The sequence below is a fragment of the Lepidochelys kempii genome, chromosome 1 (assembly GCF_965140265.1).
Source record: "Lepidochelys kempii isolate rLepKem1 chromosome 1, rLepKem1.hap2, whole genome shotgun sequence".
Lineage (NCBI taxonomy): Eukaryota > Metazoa > Chordata > Testudines > Cheloniidae > Lepidochelys > Lepidochelys kempii.
The window spans coordinates 229822193-229843191 of NC_133256.1; the positions used below are offsets into that span (position 1 = coordinate 229822193).

Sequence of the window (20999 nt, forward strand, 5' to 3'; positions counted from 1 at the left end):
AGTTTTCAAAATTTAAGAAAAGAGATTTTTGTAAAGTGTTCTGTATTAGCAAACTGTAATACTTGGTTTGAAAGCTGCATGACAACCTGTAAAAGTAACTAGGCTGTTACTTGTCCAAACCGATCCAGAGAATAAGTGAAAAGTACATTTGATTTTCAAGTTTTAGTTAGTCACTTTACAAGAGAACCTGCCTCCTTAACATTTAAGAGAGGAGGAGTGAAGGCCACGACACCACTAATTGGGCATCTTTTCTATAAATATAAAACACTAAGCAAACTAATTCTTGAATGGTACATTTTGCTAATATTGCTTTAATCATTAAGCCATCTAAATTTTCAGTCATCTTTATTCATAAAATAAGTTTACTGTACAATACACATTCCCAGCCATATCTTCACTTCAAGCATCTGCATTACAAAAATAGTGGGTATGTGATGGAAAGTAGTCACTCCACACAATGTGAAATGTATTTAAAACCCTAAAATTGAGTTCATTGTGGGGATGGAGGAAGAGATATCAATACATGTAGGTGAAGACTAGGACTAGATAAATTAAAATCACATTTTGTATTTACAAAGATAAGCACGAATCAAGCATTGTTTCATAATAGAGCAACCTTAAGGAATTGCCACAGACTAACAGCTTCCTCTGTTATATAAGCTAGGAAACAACATTTTTTAAAAAAGATATCTTAAAATTTATCTTGAACATGTTGTTGGACACCAGTAATGTCTAAAGGGAAACTGTCATTTTCTTACAGCTCTCAAATGGAAATAAAATCTTTCTAAGGCTGATACAATAAGGAGGCATTGTATAACACAGTTTTTCCTAAGGTCCTAAACCAAAAGATAGGATGCTGATTTTGTAATCACTGTTAAGAAACAGAACTAGTGATCTTTTCAATAATTTTTATGAACTTATTTTGTAAAAAGCAAGATTCCTTGGAAAGTTTGGAGAACTTCATGCACAGTAGTTTGTTCTCATCATTACAATGCCTTTTATTACTTCCATAGGAGCAGTTCAGTCATTCCAATGATTAACTTGCATATTTGTCTTCACCAAGCAAGTTCATACAGATTAAGTCAAATATTAAAAGTAATTAAAAATCTTTTGCTTCCAAGGAGGGGAAAAGTTACTATGTGAATTATAGCGGGAATTAATAGCATTACTCTGCCAATCGTTCAATCATTAACTTTATAAACCCAAGTTTTTCCACAGGCTGATAATTCAGTCTTAGACATTTATACCATGCTAGGTTTTAGCCTACAAGGGTCAAGAGTTTTTTTTTAAATTTGGAAGAAAAAAATTGGTTTACATTTACACTATTTAACTAATCTGATTTATCAAATGCAGCTTGAGTAGCAGAGTTTGATAGGATTCAAATAACTTTTGCTTTGTGAAAGTTTGAGCTGCCAAAGTGTTCAGATTTGGCTAGTGCTTGTGTGTATAGTTTTTTGGTGAAGGCTTTTACTATACATATTTGAAGATTCACTTTAAGTTATGAATTTTTTTACATGCCAGACAAAAAAATATGCAAAGGAAGCCACACATCAACTGAGGGTTTTCTCCTCCTTTTCTTATTCAGAAAAACAAATTGACAAATTCAGTCAAAAAGGACAAAAGCAATGCAAGAGTTATTTCCTCAGCTTTTCACTTCACACCTACATATTGCAGCACATGTAGCCCATCTAGTTGGATTCTAGCCGTTTAATTGGGAAGTGCCAACTTTTCATTTCTGCATTTGCCTCAGGACTCAAAGAATTGGCTCCTTTTTGCTCAGTTAAGCATGCTAAAAGCACAACTCAATCTATAAACAGAGTTGCAGTTGAAGCAAACTTTAAAAACATTTTTGGGACTCATGAAAGTGAGGGATTAATAGCACTATTAGAGCCTGCCAGAGTGCCAACTTCCTCAAATGATTCTTTCAGTAAACCCTATTTCAGCTATTTTAGTTTGGGTGTCTCACAACTGCAGCTTCCCAATTCATGATGAACAAACATCCAATTACAGACTAGAAACAGACCAACCTAGTCCTCTAGTTTTGAAACAAAAGCCTGAACCCCTTTCCTTCTCTAAAGGTGACTGGCTACACCAAGAAACTGAGCAAGATGGAAGCAGCTCTTTTAATGTTACTGAAACAATTTAAAAATAGATTCAGTATCTGCAACATATTTTAATAGTATTTAGAACTGCACATACATATGAGCAGAACATATTGTGGATACTTGCAGAAAGTACCTTCTAATATTAAATATAGTTATTTACAAGTTAGTTTACTGCTGAGTGTTGATAAAGATTAACAGCATGAGGAATAACAAGACCTGTCATTTTAAATTTGCTATTTCCTAATTGTCATACCCAATGCAAGTGATCATATTTTGAACTGGGATTCTTCAGGAGGTCTGTGTTTCCAGACTTCAACCAGGAATTGGATTAGGCCCTTAGTATTACCAATTCCTGTTGTGAAATATAGTTTTGACTATGTTTAAAATTTGTTTAAAAAAAAAAAAGACAGCAACATGGATAGTACATAAGGTCTACCTGTTACTTTAACTACTCTTGGCCAAGGAGACTGATTTCAAGTGTCATGTTATTTAGGCAGGTGTCTTTTTTATGATCAGTAGCTTATACACATTTTCTATATGTGAATGTTTAGCTTGTCATTTGTTTTGAATGGATTAATACAAAATCTCCAATTCCACAACTGCAGTGAGAAGCAATTTCCTACAAGAGTTAGGTCTATGGCAATCAACTAATCTGGTACTAAAAACCTTGATATACTGTACACTGTATAAAGCATTAACCTGAAATCTGATTTAAGATACAGGATCTTTCTGGTGCCCTATTCAGTAACAAATGCTTGACAAGTGAACCCTGATACCCTAAGCTGTTAAATGTGCAACGAAGTTTGACGACTTCACAGAATCTTCAGCTCTTCCTGAGGCTCAGATCACTGCTCGTTACTAATGCTGACAGAGATGTACTCTCCGATACATCTTCTTTCTTGAGATTCAGGAATGATTCTCTAGTGATCTGAAGGATTTCCCTCAGGCCTTTGTTTTCTTGCTAGAAGATGCCAAAATAAAAAAAAAGACACTTAAAATAATTCCAGGTGGAAATCAGGACAAAAAATGAAAATAAGACCGATTTGGGGAGATTAATTGTTTGGAATGGAAGAGGAAGGAAGTTTTACATTAATCTGTGATTTAAGAGTGAGGGAGTATTTAGGAGTTCTATTTTTTTTGTACTGAACAGATATCTTCAGCATCAAGAAGAGCGCTCAAAGGAAGAGGATAGCTTAAGTTTAAACTTTTTTTTTTAAACAAAGTTAAGATTTCCCCCCTCCATGGGAAAAACACTTATTTAAAACATTTCTCTGTGGCAAAGCATTGTGTAATCACATAACCAGAAAGCTACATTGCCTACCTCAAACATTCAAAAAGCGATCCCCCAAATTTTTTTTTTTTAAACGGTTTTTAAGACAAAACACATGCATGTGGGTTGGAGGTTATTTGCCTTCTGGTTTCTGAACCTTCAGCATACATTCTTGTCACATTTTTAAAGCTTTTGTCTAAAACATGAGGGCTAAAAATTTAACTGTTTAAAAATGAAAGCTGAAACTCTCAATCATTTCCCTAGGAGCTGGAATTTTACATAACATCCTATTGCAGGACTCATGGAAAAAAATTGCAAGAGTTGGACAGAGCAAAACTGACTAATCTTATTGTCCAAATAGAGTATAATGCAAACAGGAGCATAAAAATAAATTAGATCAAGCTAATTCAATAGCATTTTACATTTTGATAATTTTGTCATGAGATGAGGTTGTTTTGGGTTGCAATAATGTGATGGGAACAACAGGATTGGAAAATTTACATAGAACAGAAGCGGAGACTGAAAACCAAGAATGCAGAGCATCCTCTACCATGCAGGACTAAAATGGCAATAAGAGTAGAGAAAAGATTGAACTTTCTTCAAAATTACTGGCTTTGCAGACTTCATGGTTAGTGCTGATGAATGTTGAAAATAGTTGTTTGAATGGTTCATATGAATCCTTAATTAAGCTGAATAGCATAGCATTCTGTAAAGGGCACAAGGAAGTGCCACTGGTAAGGCTCTCTCTATTGTTGCAGAGAATATAGCATCTAAGGAGACATATTAGAAGTCAAAGGAGACAACTGGAGCCAAGGAAAGTATTTGGACGATTGTCTCTCAGAATCCAGTGAGTGCCCAGGACTGATGTGAGAGGAACCCACCCCTTTATGCTCTGGATCCCTTGGGTGTGTTAAGCTTCTGGAGCCTCAGTGGAGTTCAGCCACTGCCCCAATCTCAGGGCATATCTCTTCTAACTGGCACCCCTTCTGAGTGTGAACCCACTATCCAGCCACCTAGCCCTTCTTAGCTCAGCACTGACTCCCCTGCACTTAAACCTACCCCTTTCCCAGAACGCCACCCAAAAGGTGTGAAGCCTCCAGTTTACAGTGCAGCAGTTGTGATGCATACACACTTACAGTTTACACTTTGTACAGTCTAACACAGCGGTGGGCAATAATTTTCGCAGGAGGGCCACTCCACTAATTTTGGTAAGTCATCATGGGCTTCACATTTCTAATATATTAATGGAGGGAGTGCAGGGTCTGGGAGGGAGTTTGGGTGCAGGAGGGAGTCCGGACTGGTGCAGAGTGTTGGGGTGCAGGGTCTGGGAGGGAGTTTGGGTGCAGGAGGGGGTTCTGACCTGGGGCCAGGGGGTACAAGGTGTGGGCTCTGGCCGGGAGGCATTTACTACAGCTGGCTCCCGGCCAGCAGCGCAGCAAGACTCAGGCAGGCTGCCTGCATGCCAAGGCCCCACGCCACTCCTGGAAGCAGCTGCGTCTGGTTGCTGCTGGCACATCTCTGTGCACTGCCTGTGCCCACAAGCACCACCCCCGCAGCTCCCATTGGTCGGTTTCCCATTGGCATGGGACCATGGTAGGCAGCCAGCCTGCCTGCGCTCCCCATTGCACCGTGGGACTTTTAACAGCCCAGACTCTGAGATCATGAGGGGGCAGAGGAGGCCAGGCAGAAATGCTAGTCAGGGCAGGCTGGACAGAATGGGTTGGATCCGGGCTGTATTTTGCCCACCCCTTGTCTAACACCTTTATGCTCTTTCATACTTAATACTGTAAAGCACAGGAGAAACTAGACCACAGGAAACAATAAAACATCTTAACCACAATATCCCTCATTTGCTCACCCTTCTGTTGGAAGTGGTTGAAGAATAATCTGTGTTCTGAAGGTGGGCAGGGTATCCCCTGCCTCATGCATACTGTCACAAGGGAAGTGAGCTCTCCCTCAGACTGCAGAAAACAGCCCCCATGCAGAGACCAGCCTCTGCTCTTTTAAAACCTTCACCATCTGTCAGGTGACACTCAAGCCAGCTTCCCTATATGAGCAAAGTCACCTCCCATCTGCTAAACCAGTTCTTCAGGGCAGGGACCAGTCTCCTCAAGAGTGACTAGATTTCCAGTGATTGGGTACTTGAGACAACTACTCTCTATTGTTGTTTTGCCACCAGCCTTTGGAATTTGCAACCCTACATGGAGGCAGACAGACCACAGAGAAAGCAAAAGGCCGCATTTTCAAAATAGAGAGTTTGCAGTCTGACACAAATATAGGCTTCATAATCTCACACAAGTCGTAAACTGAACAGGAATATTCCCAATTCATCACACCAGGATAGCAACAACTAATTTTCACAGTGGTCGAGTAGTGCAACTAGAAGAATAGGAAAAAAAAAAAAAGCAAGGAAAAGGAAGTGTATTAAAGGCTAAATCCACTGACTTAAAAGCTGAGCATGGTCCCAATGCACTCAATTAAGCCTAGACATAATATATAGATACAGTAGTATATAGCCCAGTTCTCACAAAAACCACTTATTTCAGCAACACTGCACTTCAAGTACTTGCTTCTGACACCATGACTAAAAGCGGATACAGAGAGGAGGTGGGCCAAGCAAAATAATTAAAAAATAGATATATAATAGGTGGTCAAATAAAGAGACCGCTTTAAGTTTGAGCAAACCCTTGTAATGTTTAGCAAGAGAGCATTTCAAAGCTAGAAAGTTCCTCTACTTTACGAATACATGCTATATTGTAATTTTATTTCAAAATGTGGTAACACTTGCCTCAGGGCATTTAGTGGTGAGAGTGGGAAGAGAAAACCTAGTTGCTGCCTTAGCTTCTTTGATTTAATACTTACTTCAAGCTGAAAAATACGCTCCTGCTCTTTGCAACCCTGCTGCTCGTCAATTTCAATGGCTCTTCTCATTACTGCTGCCATTTCTGTAATTTGGTCCACATGCACTTGTAGCTCCTAAACCATAAGTGAAATAAAAAGCTTTACCAATATATTCTTTCCTGCGTTAATAAAAGTGAGCATTAACTTCATTTTAACTACTGTGCCAGTTATCAGAAGTTTGATTTCTACAATAATTTAGATCTGGCAGTAAAAAAAGCCCCACAACGTTCCAACATTAACTAATATTACTGTGACACAATTGATTCAGTAAACTTTTAAAAGAAGGAAGTCATCTTAGCAAAAGGCTTCTTCTTCAGTCTCATGCCTTTGGAAGTCTGGATCAAGCATGCTACAGTATCAGCAAAACTGACCACATAATCCCTACAGCAGTAATAATAATTTCTTTGCTCTTGTTCATCCCTGACAGTCCTTGCAATATATCTACTACTTCACTCTGTTTTAAAAGTAATCCCTATTCCATCTCTTTTTGTGGGATGGTCCCGACAACTTCTAGTTTTTGCGAGATGTCCCTTACCTATGTTTGCACTTTAATCAACCTTTGTTATCTTGCCTGCCCACTAAAAGGACACATATGTTCTTTGGTCAAAATTTTCTATTTTACACCTCACCTGGAAGATTAGTCCCCCATTGTCATCTTCCCCAACCATGCTGGGGAATTAATTCTACACCAAGCCAGAGGAAAGTATGTCACCCATATCACCTCCACCATTTTCTGCACGTATTGATTCTGATATAGATGTATTCGATTTAAACTCTGCTTTGCTTAGTATATCTGATTACATCAAAATAGTACGGCTATACTAAAATCATTCAAGAGCATCTGAAAGCCAAATATTAGTTAAAGCAAGCTCAAACGATTCCCCAAAACAAAGGAATTCCTTGGATATCCAGGAGGGTTTATATTAAAATAAAGTTGAAATCAAAAGCTTTGTAACTATTTAAAAAGTTGAAATAATGTTTAGGCTTTAATAAGAAAGTTACAAAGTTAATTCCATCTTTAGCTTGCCCCATTGTGCCTACGTATTGCAGAGGCTTGAAAAAGCCCATGATCTTGCTAAATATGCCTGATCTTCAGGCCATCTGCTACAAGAGATTTGGAATTTTCTTTCTTTCTTTTGTCACCATAATATTCTTCTATTATTTACTATTTTCAAAAAGGTAAAGTAAAACTAAATAAGATCTGGAAAAAAAAAAAACCCACCCAATTTTAAAATGTACATTCTGATTTGCTGCCAACTGCCTCCTCTCCAGTCCATAATTAAGTGCTTCATGGACACATTGAGATGCACTGATGAGGAGGAGTCCTTCAGGGTTGTTAAAAGGACAATTTCAATCTCCAGTATAGACTCATTACAAGGTTACTATGGATGTAGACTTTAATTTTAAAGTATTACAAGAAAGTTAAAAGGTGTGCAGTAACCACTGTTTGAGTTGCAATAACTTTGTTGTTTGAAGTATTTGGTTGTTTTAAAAGTTACCATATGGCACTAGGCCACAGAAAGGATCACGTGCCTGCAAAAGATTTTTTTTTTTTTTTTTTAAATGGTCAAACCAGTTTTTAGGAAGTTTAAGATTAAACTGTTCATAGCAGGAAACTGCATAACAAGTTTAAGTTCAAGGCATATTTCTACACCATACTTAGACCAGTTCTGACTACTTAACACCGTACAAATATTTTTCTGGTATATATGATACTGGTATAAATATTTTCAAATTTGTTTGAAAAAAATTCAATTGCAGAAAACAATGTGGAAAACTTCAGTAGACAAGTGCCAACAGTTGCCACTTGATAGAACAGTGTTCACTGGTAAAGCAAGATTAATTCCTTGGACACCAAATTTGGAGTAATTATATTCTTAATGCCCATAAGAGATAGAAGCTTTTAGACTGCACTTCAAGATTACCTAACATTACTGACTATATAGACTAGAAAGAAGTGCAAATGATGAAATTCCAGGTATCTAGACACATTAAAGTCTCCCCACAGACATACTAAATGGGATTGAGTTGGACTAGAGAGATCGAGAGGGCCATGAAATTTCTCTCCTAAAATAATATTTTCCCCAAACAAAACACTCTTGGGATAAATCAGAAGGAGATATTTTGTTTCCTTGCTTAGGACTTAAACTGTTACTGAAACAAATGCAGCTTCTTTGAATGCTTCATCTGTACACTCTTCTAGAAGCATAAACTCACTTTATACAATACAGACCCATTTACGCGCGGATGTCAAGAGTCAAGCCGTCATGACCGCGTGTTAATGAACCGCGGGTTAAGCGGGCCATGCTGAAAAAAGTGTTTATGATTCACTTAGAAAAAAAAATGCGAGCCAGAAAGAGCAGAAAATAATGGCGTTTTTTTCCTCTCTTTCTTATGAAGTCTGTCATTCGCCGCAGATGAATGATTTAGATATTTTCCCGCATTTGGCTCCTCCATAAATCTTACAACAGTTTCTACAGCACTAAGGGCTTCTGTGGGCGAAATTCTGACCTTTTCAATGACGTCCTCGTTGTCGTCGTCATTGTCATTTAGGCCTGAGTTACTAGAATTCTCGCCATAACTTTTGCGGTCCAATGTAGCCTCGCAGCCTGTTAATATTTCTTCCTCAGACAGAAATTCTGAAGTCAGGCAATCTTCATCCATGTCCAGTCACTCGGTAATGATTTCCAGCAACGTATCCAAACTAAAATCTTTTATCATTTGAAAAAGAAGTTGACCTTTATCCTCTTGTCTGCGTGTGTGTTCGTAGGATGTCTTCTTCCAAAAATCCTTCAAAGTCTGGCCCTGAATCAGCGCCACTGCTGGAGTTTTCCGAGTCTGAGCCATCTTTGACGGACAAGGCATCACCGAGAGCCTTCATCCAGCAGTTCTCAATGGACTTTTGTTTTACTCCGTCCCAAGCTTTTTTAACTCAATACATAATTTCCTTCATGTTTAACTGTTTCAGGAATTCGGAAATGCCTGAAGACGTGCATGATACGATTGCCAAAATCAGCTCCCGTCGATAATTGTTTTTAAAATTCTGAATAATGCCCTGGTCTAAAAGTTGAATTTTTGATGTTGTGTTGAATGGTAGGTATAGCCCTCGAATTTTTCCATTGCTCGATACCAGTGATTTCGCTGGAGGATGGGTTGGACAACTGTAAAGTAGCAAAAGTGCTTTGGCTTCGAGTTTCTTCGACAGCAGATGCCTACGAACAGCTGGAACAAAGCTGTTGTGGAACCAGTCGTCGAAAATGTGTCTCGCCATCCAAGCATTTTTGTTGTTAGCATGTTTTACTGGCAGTTTGGCTCTATTGAGGTGATTAAACCAGCAAGGGTTATGAAAGCAGCCAATAAGAAGAGAGGCAAGCTTATGGCTGCCAGTCTTATTACTACAAAAAAGAGTCACACGATCTTTTTAAATCCAGCTGTTTTCTGTGTCTTGTAATAAAAGGCTAACATCTTATCAGGTAGCAGTTTTGCAAATAAAGCTGTTTCATCACAATTATAAAGTTGTTCTTCGTGGTAGTCTTAAAATCTATTTTACAAGATGAACTTGGCAGGAAATGCGTTCGCTGCCGATTCATCAGCTGATCGGCTTTCTCCAGAAATAAGATACCTGCGCTATGCCATGATGCTTTTTAAAACGACTTATACATTTCTACACCATATTTAGAATGGCTTGGAATGATTCATCCCCCGTTAAATTTCCAAATTTTGTAGCTTGGGCTTGAAGAACTGGCCCACTTAGCAGCATTCCTTTCAGCCTTTCCTGAGCAAACCACGTGCACATGGCTTTGTCTATTGTGGGTTTTGCTGAATAGCATACATGTTTTCGCTTAAGCCCCGCAGCAGAATCAGTATTTTGTACAAAGCCATTCAGTTTAGATTAGGTTTTTTGCCATCCTCAGAGAGAGTACATTCTGCAATCCCAATATCTTTTGAAACTTTGGCTTGGGTTTCTCCGCTATTTACTCCATCTATTGCAGCTAGCTTTTCTTCGACAGTGTAGGAATGCTGATGCTTGCCCTCTGCCATTATATCAGGCCTACGGTTAAAATTTTCTAATGTAGTATATAAATTACTATATATCATCTCTCTCTCTAGCATGACAATGACTAAGCGTGCATGATACGTCTATACCAATATCAGTAAAGACGTACAACATGTTTCCGCTCCGCACTTCCTGTTGATTTCTATGTCAGTGAGCTAGTGAGCAAATCTGTAGTGCTACATAGCAAGTTCCTGTACCACATGTTAACGAGTCTCGTGTGTTAAATAGGTAGCACTGGGAGGCATGGCGCTACTGCGCTTTAAGCGGATTTGCGTGTAAACGGGTCTGTACTGTAGTACCTACATTTTTTTTTAAACTCCTATTGTATCTATCAGTGTATGTTCTATTTGAAGTTCTCTCCTCTATAGAGGGAGTTTTTCCTATTTTTAACCCAAAAGGTTAACAGGAAGCTCCAAGTCGAAGTGAACTGAGGGATATCCCACTATTTTATTCTCAGCGTTTATCTGTGAAAGTTACTTCTGGTACCTAACAATGCTTATTATTCTCTTACCTGTATGTAAAAATCTATTTCAATAGCCCTTCTAATGAAATCATTCACTGTAACAATTGCAGTACTTTTCATTAACTGTTTATTGTGCCATGTTACAAAAGGTACAATTTAAATACGTGTGTTAATTACTTAAAAAAGATGAATTGAACACTGTCACCTTCTGGCAAAGCCTATTAAAAAAGTGAAGAACCAAAATAATATGGGTCAGCCTTAAGTAGGAGCTGAATACCCTCACACACACACGCCACTGATGACAGGTTAGAAACACACTGGTTTTTAGTAACCCTTTACTCTCCTAGTTTTCCAGGATCATCACAAGCAGCTCACCCAGTATGGACAACTTCCAGATCCACTCAGACATCCTACAATGCACTGGTTACTCCATAGCATCTCTGATTAGTGCTGAAACAGGAAGCCTGCCTGAAGGGGTGGGAGAAGAGAAGAAATATAAGCCTGGTTATTCAATATTCAGAAGGTTCTCCCAAGAGTTTTTTCAAAACTAGTTTAATACCTTCAGAAAAGGGGTTGAATATTGAATAAAACAAGGCTTACCTTATTGACCCAGCACTGATCACAGAAGCCATTAAAGTCACAAGTGCATGCTGGAACACTGAGCTGATCTAAATTATTACTGGAGACTATGATAGCCGAAAGTCCAATATGGCATAGCTCCCCGCCCCCCCGGCCCTGGTCTACAAGAGGAAAAAGAGAATTATGGAAACGTAGTAATGAAATGCTCTTAGATAAATACCTAAACACACATCACAAGCATCTAGTAAGACTGATCTGTTTGTCTGAACAAGCTTCCTGTCCATGTTTAAGTAGGCTATCCTATAAAACTTGGGAATTGCTAATGCACTTTCTAATATAAAATGACATTTGCTCAATTATCTTATTATATTGACATGACTAAGTTAGAATTTTTTTTAAAGACTTATTACCTTGGAATGTTGCTCTTTTAACTTTGTTATTATACCTGGATCGTCCTTTTTGCTGGCCATGAGCAGCCTAAACATCTGCTCTCTGTATTTGCTCATTATGAGTTCCAAAGCAGACTGATGTTCTTCAAGAGATGTACGTAGTTCTACCAAAACAATGTAAAAACTGCTTCAAGACATGCATGCAAAAATACTTCATTTGAGAAAACTCATCTAAGCACCAAACAAAGTTTGCATAGCGCTTGCGCTGAGAAGTTCTCCCACAGACAGAACCAGGGGACCTATGAAGTCCCTTTATCCTACTTAAGATAAAAGGGCTGGAGCAAAGTGGCCAGAGAAAAGGATGAGGATCTCGCTCCTAGTGCTCCACTTAAAACACCCAATGCAAAGTCCATCTGAAAGTTAGGCTACTGTTTTGATCTGTAACTTTGCAGAGTTTGTCTGACTTTAAACATGAGCAAAGCTTGTTTTGTTTTGAGAAACAATATTTTGTGATTCTTCAGTATATAGAACCAGCAGTTAATTTCCCCAAAGCTTAGCTTTTCTGCATTAAAGGCTCAAAGCAATTAACCATTACAAAATTAATAAAGGGAGTGGAATTGTACTTAGCAAGCAGGACTGATCTTTGCGTTTCTAGTGCCCTATGGAAACTTCCTATGTGAGACAAGAAAATGGTGAATATGAATCTGTAAGTGCCCCCTTGTTTAGAGTACCCCAAAACCATCAAGAGTCAGAAGATATTTCATTAGACTAATTTTTTAAAAAGAAGTAGAAGCCTCCCCTGTACATAAATAAGTTATTTTCTTGGCAACAGTAAGATAGATATATTCTGTATAGTAGCAGTGCACAATAGTCAAGTCACAGGATAAATAAGAGCCATAAGACCTATAGAAAACTGCCAGCAAAACTACATTTCAAAAATCTCAAAAGGAAAAATAGGTTTCAGGAAAAAGGAAAAATAGTATTTCTTTTTGTTCACCATTGTAATAAAGATGCCAAATCTCCAAATGTCTACACAACCAGTGCACATGACTGATTATACTAAAAACAGTAGTCCTCAAACTGTGGGTCGGGACCCCAAAGTGGGTCACAACCCCATTTTCATGGGGTCACCAGGGCTGGCTTAGGCTTGCTGGGGCCAGGGGCTGAAGCCCAAGCCCACCGCCTGGCTAGGGCTAGGGCCGAAGCCTGAGGGCTTTAGTCTGGATGGTGGGGCTCAGGTTACAGGCCCCCTGTGTGGGGCTAAATCCCTTGGGCTTCAGCTTTTGTCCTCCTGCCTGGAGCAGTGGGGCTCAGGCTTCAGTCCCCCCTCCTGGGGTTGTGTAGTAATTTTTGTTGTCAGAAGGGGGTCATGGTGCAATGAAGTTTGAGAATCCCTATACTACAAGAATTTAAAATTAGAAGAGAACATTCTTAGGGTATGATCCTACATTCATTGAAGTCAACGACAAAACTCCCACTGATTTCAATGGAGCAGGATCAGATTCTTAAAGAACAAAATATTAAGCCTCACCTTTATTTTCCTGTTGCAGTTCTCTGATCTGCCTGTTTTCCTGCTGGATACCCATTACTAATGTAGATCGAGGCCGATGTCTTGCTACCTCATTAAGCTCTTGAATTTCTTCTTGGTACTAGTAGAATTAAACAGATTTAAAAAAAAAAAAATACTTGTGTAAATGAAGGCAAGGAGGTGCATTAGTACTGACTGACTAGTTTCAAAGTTCGAATCTGACCAATACTAAATAGCCCTTTTGGTACATTGCTTATTATTAATTAGCAATCATTTAAAGACCATTAACAAGAGCTAATTTTTAACAAATATTCTTATGTCTGAACATTCTGCTGAACATTATAATTCCCCTGAGAAGCAACGTTTACTTCAAAACTTTAAATGTGTTACCTTTATTTATTAACAGGTTTCAGAGTAGCAGCCACGTTAGTCTGTATTTGCAAAAAGAAAAGGAGTACTTGTGGTACCTTAAAGACTAACAAATTTAATGGAGTGTAAGCTTTCGTGATGAAGTGAGCTATAGCTCATGAAAGCTTATGCTCCATTAAATTTGTTAGTCTCTAAGGTGCCACAAGTACTCCTTTTCTTTATTTATTAGTTTTTCTACTTTACTGAGATTGTTAACATGACAGGATGGGTTTCCCAAACATGGACACAACAGAGCCTTTATCACCACTGACCCACCCACACTTAGCAAAACAGTAATATCCATTGGTTAGGTTAACAGCAGAAAGGAAATTGTTACCCACTCAAAATAAGCTGAACAGGCTACTTTGCCACAGAAGAAAATATAAGATGAGATAAGAATACTCATGTAAGAGAAAACAAGAGATTGTTCTTATGTAAGTCTCTATAAATTTTTTTTAAAAATTAGCGGAGATGTGCAAAATTAAGCAAAAATATTAAGCTACTTTTAAATACTTTGTAGAAGAGCAGCACACAGACACTGAAAGTTCCATAATAAATCATAAAACCCAATCCTACAGACACATGACCATGCTTAATTTTAAGCATGTACATGTTTGTAGGATGGGGTCATAGTAACTGACGAATAATTTGTTTGTAGAATCATAATTACTAGAGACAAGAGACCTATTGGATCACAGAGTTCATCCCAATCCCCATGAGATCACCAGAAGAGGTATTGAATATTAAACAGATTATGCACTATACTGTAGGAGTCGAAAATATTTAAACCAGTTTTAAATACTGATGTTTCAAGTGTTTTCAAAGTGTTTTTTTGAGTAAGCAAAATGGGAAAACAAACCTGCTTCATCGCTTCCACCCGCTTGTTGAGAGCTGTAGTCTGTTCAATAAGAGCTTCTGCTGCGTTGTCATGCTCTCTTAGTCGCTCTACTAGTGCTTTAGCATCAGCTAGGGCTTTCTCAATCGTGCAACTCATTTCTAAAAAAATAGAAGTCATTATTGCCAAGACAAAGATTGTTTATCATACAGCTGTATCACCACCATGTCATACCTCAAAACACATCAAATGTTGTTTTCATTAACTTAGAAGCAGTCAGATACATTCTTTCCCTCATCCCCAAATAAGGAGAAACATCCTCACATTGCAGGAACTATTTTCTCCTGGGGAACAAGGAAACTCTACATCTCTCATGGAACCCTGCGGCCCCCATTTCCTTCATCCACCTTTAATCCCCCAAATTCAAGGCCATGCACCACAGCCAAGAGCTGAAAGGAAATTTTTGCAATTACAAAAAGTTATGTCATATTAACTGAAATTCAAGACACCTATTAAAGGCCATCAAAAATACAGGGATAGCACTTTTCCCCTTTAGCTGTAGTAATCTGGTTGAAGTGTAAATAATTTCCCGACAATCTTAATAATGGAACACTATGTTCAAAGGGCATCCAGAGAGTTCTCTTTTTGAGACCTACATTTATCCCATAAGATTCAGTAAGACAGGGCAGAGATGGAACCATAGGTTGTGCGCTATTCTGAAAGTGGAATAGCTGGAATTTAATATGGAACAAGAAGGGGAACTAGTACAAATGTGTTCAGAGCATAAGGGGAAAGGTGATGCTGGCACCTTCATTTTGGATTATTGTTCTGGCTCGTTCCTCCAGAAGGTATTACAGCAATCAATGAGACATGAGGGCCAACTTCTTGCAAAGAAGGATAGCAGGAAGGATGAAATTCTGGAGGAGCTGAAAAGACAGTGGTGTGACTTGCACATAGCCTTTTTGAAAGGTGCATAGGAAAAAGAGGAAAATCAAAAGTTATTTGTAAATTTGGTTACTGAAGAGATGGTGGTCTTGAAGCAAAAAAAAAAAAAAAGTTGTGTCACTCTCCTCCTTTCAATATATTTTGTGGTCCCAGTGATGTATTTGAGAGGGGGGAAATCTAGAACTGATCCTGAAAGGCTAGGAATAAAGATAAATTTTTATGAATCATGAGAGTTGAGGTGACCACTAACCTGACAAGATGAAATCACCCAGGGAAAATTTAGAGACACAGAATAGATGATTTTTATCTATGTCTAAAAATGACTCCAGTACCACTGCATGGAGTATACTTTCCTCACATCAAAATATGGACTTTTTAACAGTACTGAGTAACACAGCAATTTAGGACACAAAATGAACACACGGAACTCAATTAAAACTTCACAATCTATCATTACAGCCACTGTGACCAGGCCCACACTATGGCTAAGGTAACAAAACTATATATTCAAATTTGAAAAACGGCCTTATGAGATTTTATACCCTTAGTCTTGGTACTCAGATTATATTTGGTTTTTTATTTGGAGATTTTGATGCAAAGTCTCTTCAGTCATTTTTGAGTTCAGAGTATAGAGGAAAACCCACACATTTTTTCCATAAAAAAAAACCAACACCACCACAAAACCTGCTCATGCTTTTGAGCAGTAAACAGAGCTACAGTAAAAAAGACAGGTTTCAGAGTAACAGCCGTGTTAGTCTGTATTCGCAAAAAGAAAAGGAGGACTTGTGGCACCTTAGAGACTAACCAATTTATTTGAGCATAAGCTTTCGTGAGCCACAGCTCACTTCATCAGATGCATATCATGGAAACTGCAGCAGACTTTATATATACACAGAGAATATGAACCAATACCTCCTCCCACCCCACTGTCCAGCTGGTAACAGCTTATCTAAAGTGATCATCAGATGGGCCATTTCCAGCACAAATCCAGGTTTTCTCACCCTCCACCCCCCCACACAAATTCACTCTCCTGCTGGTGATAGCCCATCCAAAGTGACAACTCTTTACACAATGTGCATGACAATCAAGTTGGGCTATTTCCTGCACAAATCCAGGTTTTCTCACATCCCCCCCACCCCCATACACACACAAACTCACTCTCCTGCTGGTAACAGCTCATCCAAACTGACCACTCTTCAAGTTTAAATCCAAGTTAAACCAGAACATCGGGGGGTGGGGGGGTAGGAAAAAACAAGAGGAAACAGGCTACCTTGCATAATGACTTAGCCACTCCAAGTCTCTATTTAAGCCTAAATTAATAGTATCCAATTTGCAAATGAATTCCAATTCAGCAGTTTCTCGCTGGAGTCTGGATTTGAAGTTTTTTTATTTTAAGATAGCGACCTTCATGTCTGTGATTGCGTGACCAGAGAGATTGAAGTGTTCTCCGACTGGTTTATGAATGTTATAATTCTTGACATCTGATTTGTGTCCATTTATTCTTTTACGTAGAGACTGTCCAGTTTGACCAATGTACATGGCAGAGGGGCATTGCTGGCACATGATGGCATATATCACATTGGTGGATGTGCAGGTGAATGAGCCTCTGATAGTGTGGCTGATGTTATTAGGCCCTGTGATGGTGTCCCCTGAATAGATATGTGGGCACAATTGGCAACAGGCTTTGTTGCAAGGATAAGTTCCTGGGTTAGTGGTTCTGTTGTGTGGTATGTGGTTGTTGGTGAGTATTTGCTTCAGGTTGGGGGGCTGTCTGTAGGCAAGGACTGGCCTGTCTCCCAAGATTTGTGAGAGTGTTGGGTCATCCTTTAGGATAGGTTGTAGATCCTTAATAATGCGTTGGAGGGGTTTTAGTTGGGGGCTGAAGGTGACGGCTAGTGGCGTTCTGTTATTTTCTTTGTTAGGCCTGTCCTGTAGCAGGTAACTTCTGGGAACTCTTCTGGCTCTATCAATCTGTTTCTTTACTTCTGCAGGTGGGTATTGTAGTTGTAAGAAAGCTTGACAGAGATCTTGTAGGTGTTTGTCTCTGTCTGAGGGGTTGGAGCAAATGCGGTTGTATCGCAGAGCTTGGCTGTAGACGATGGATCGTGTGGTGTGGTCAGGGTGAAAGCTGGAGGCATGCAGGTAGGAATAGCGGTCAGTAGGTTTCTGGTATAGGGTGGTGTTTATGTGACCATTGTTTATTAGCACTGTAGTGTCCAGGAAGTGGATCTCTTGTGTGGACTGGACCAGGCTGAGGTTGGTGGTGGGATGGAAATTGTTGAAATCATGGTGGAATTCCTCAAGGGCTTCTTTTCCATGGGTCCAGATGATGAAGATGTCATCAATATAGCGCAAGTAGAGTAGGGGCTTTAGGGGACGAGAGCTGAGGAAGCGTTGTTCTAAATCAGCCATAAAAATGTTGGCATACTGTGGGGCCATGCGGGTACCCATAGCAGTGCCGCAGAACCATGTCAAGGTTCCTCCCCCACTCTGAACTCTAGGGTATAGATGTGGGGACCTGCATGAAAAACCTCCTAAGCTTATCTTTACCAGCTTAGGTCAAAACTTCCCCAAGGTACAAAATATTACACCCGTTATCCTTGGACTGGCCGCTACCACCACCAAACTAATACTGGTTACTGGGGAAGAGCTGTTTGGACGCGTCCTTCCCCCCAAAATACTTCCCAAAACCTTGCACCCCACTTCCTGGACAAGGTTTGGTAAAAAGCCTCACCAATTTGCCTAGGTGACTACAGACCCAGACCCTTGGATCTTAAGAACAATGAACAATCCTCCCAACACTTGCATCCCCCCTTTATATATCACATCCACCAATGTGATATATGCCATCATGTGCCAGCAATGCCCCTCTGCCATGTACATTGGTCAAACTGGACAGTCTCTACGTAAAAGAATAAATGGACACAAATCAGATGTCAAGAATTATAACATTCATAAACCAGTCGGAGAACACTTCAATCTCTCTGGTCACGCGATCACAGACATGAAGGTCGCTATCTTAAAATAAAAAAACTTCAAATCCAGACTCCAGCGAGAAACTGCTGAATTGGAATTCATTTGCAAATTGGATACTATTAATTTAGGCTTAAATAGAGACTTGGAGTGGCTAAGTCATTATGCAAGGTAGCCTGTTTCCTCTTGTTTTTTCCTACCCCCCCCCCCCCAGATGTTCTGGTTTAACTTGGATTTTAACTTGAAGAGTGGTCAGTTTGGATGAGCTATTACCAGCAGGAGAGTGAGTTTGTGTGTGTATGGGGGTGGGGGGGATGTGACAACCTGGATTTGTGCAGGAAATAGCGCAGCTTGATTGTCATGCACATTGTGTAAAGAGTTGTCACTTTGGATGGGCTATCACCAGCAGGACAGTGAATTTGTGTGGGGGGGTGGAGGGTGAGAAAACCTGGATTTGTGCTGGAAATCACTTTAGATAAGCTATTACCAGCAGGACAGTGGGGTGGGAATAGGTATTGTTTCATATTCTCTGTGTATATATAAAGCCTGCTGCAGTTTCCACGATATGCATCTGAGGAAGTGAGCTGTAGCTCACGAAAGCTTATGCTCTAATAAATTGGTTAGTCTCTAAGGTGCCACAAGTCCTCCTTTTCTTTTTGCGAATACAGACTAACACGGCTGTTACTCTGAAACCTCCCAGTTCTGATGTTAGTGTCTTTGAGTGGGAAAAAGAAAAGGAGTACTTGTGGCACCTTAGAGACTAACCAATTTATTAGAGCATAAGCTTTCGTGAGCTACAGCTCACTTCCTCAGAATTGAGTGGGAGATTACTATTATTTACCAGTAGCTGAAAGCCTGTGCTGTAACATGGGAGCAATTTGTAATGCCATGTGTGTAAAACAGCCCAAGATAGTAAAAATTGGACAGTAACAGACTGACAATCCCAGTGAATACTGAACCAGGTTGAGATTCCAAACACAGTGAACTTTGAACATACTTGTAGCTGCTTCTGTTACTTCACACTGACTGTACATTCATTTTAGTTTTCAGAGCGACACACTGAATGACATTCTTGGAACCATGAGCCAGGAACCCACTATACTGGGCACTTGTACAATCATAAAAAAGGATAATCCCTACACCACAGAGTTTATGAGACTTTCTACTCAGCAGTTTGGACTGTGCTTTGGAAACACCATTTTTAACTTGAGCAGAGATGTGAACAGTCTATCTGCAGATCTTGGAATACATCACTGCATTAATCTATATATCTGGAAGGTTTTCTTGCAACCACTAGGGCTATAAACTTAACACTTACAATCTTAGATTCTGTAACAACTGCAGCTCCCGCTTCCCCCCGCCCCGCCAAGGAAATGCATCTAAATGGCAAATGGATTCAAGCCAGGCCCTTTCACTGATTTCAGAAATGTCAGGGCTAGCACAGAGCAAGAGCAACAGCTCTAACAGCACAGCAATACAGCCACCTACATACTCACTTCCTGTCGTTAACTAATTGCTTTGAATCTTATCAAACTCAGTTGCCTTAAAAACATACTAACCCCCCCCCCCACACACACATACATACACACACAACCTTCCTGTATCTTTCTGCCTTTCTCCATCTCTGCTAAAACCTCTCAGCCCGGTTTATGCTCTTTAATTTGTCCCCCTTTTGACGACTAGTCTTCTACCACGGAACAGTTTTGCCACACAGAGCTTGGGCAAAGGTTCACAGGCACGCCTGGGAGAGCACCGCACGCAACCTCTCACGTAAAACACAGAGCGAGCAGCATCCCCCCCCCCCCCCCGCCCGGGGCATTTATCACACGAATCCCTCCGCGTTTGACGGCGAAATAGTCAAGCGATGCCGCTGCGTGAGCGCCCGCGTCCGGGGCCGCTGCCGTAGGAGAGCTGGGGTCTCGGGCTGCTCAGCCAAGGCGGAGCGCGCGGGGGCGCGGGGGGGGGGGAGGGGAGGCGAGGGTGCTTGGCGAGCACGGCTCCAGCTGCCCCACAGGCGCGTGCCTGACAGGGCTGTTTTGGTGCCGCAGCGTCGCGCGCCGGGAGGGACAGGAAGGAGGGCGGCAGCGCCCGATCCTGTTACCTCACGACAGCGTCACGTATCGCGATACCAGGGGCGCTGGTGGGTGGATGAGGCCCTCTGTGGCTAACGTTCACCGGGCACGGCCACAGGCGCCCGAACGTCACAATCGCCCCCACCCCTCCCATTCCCACGGCCAGCGCCAGCCCCGCTCCCTGTAACCCTCCTCCGGCGTCCGGGGGGGGGGGGGAGGGGGTCCCCAACTCACTCATATCCGGTGGCGCCGGCAGAGCGCGGAGGCCGCCGCTTCAAACAGCGGCGAGTGCGGGGGAAGGCGCCAGGCCGAGGAGAGCCCCCATGAGGAGGGAGCGCGACGCTCCACAACCACAGCTACCCGCCAGAAAGAAGAGGCTGGAGGGAACAGAAACCAGATATCGCGAGACTTCCAGCCCTATCCACCTGCTCGGCTTGTGGTAAAGAGCCACAAGCAAATATCGCGAGAGTGTCA

The 20999-nt window shown here is 40.7% G+C and overlaps 1 protein-coding gene across 5 annotated transcripts; it reads right to left on the minus strand.

Moving 5' to 3' along the window:
- Positions 1-330: 330 nt before the first annotated feature.
- On the minus strand, positions 331-20963 carry FGFR1OP2 (FGFR1 oncogene partner 2). Of its 5 annotated transcripts, none has more exons than XM_073317551.1 (7): positions 20760-20963; positions 15344-15461; positions 14560-14696; positions 13296-13413; positions 11786-11928; positions 6238-6351; positions 3096-5754 (listed from the first exon to the last, which is right to left on the minus strand). In XM_073317551.1, the coding sequence occupies exons 3-7, from the start codon at positions 14692-14694 to the stop codon at positions 5527-5529; spliced, it is 738 nt and encodes a 245-aa protein (XP_073173652.1). In that variant the 5' UTR covers positions 14695-14696; positions 15344-15461; positions 20760-20963; the 3' UTR covers positions 3096-5526. The 5 variants fall into 5 exon arrangements, with proteins under 5 accessions (XP_073173678.1, XP_073173652.1, XP_073173660.1 ...); XM_073317559.1 differs by having other exon boundaries at positions 15344-15493; XM_073317577.1 differs by lacking the exons at positions 3096-5754; positions 15344-15461 and adding an exon at positions 331-3066 and having other exon boundaries at positions 20760-20954.
- Between the last annotated feature and the right edge of the window lie 36 nt (positions 20964-20999).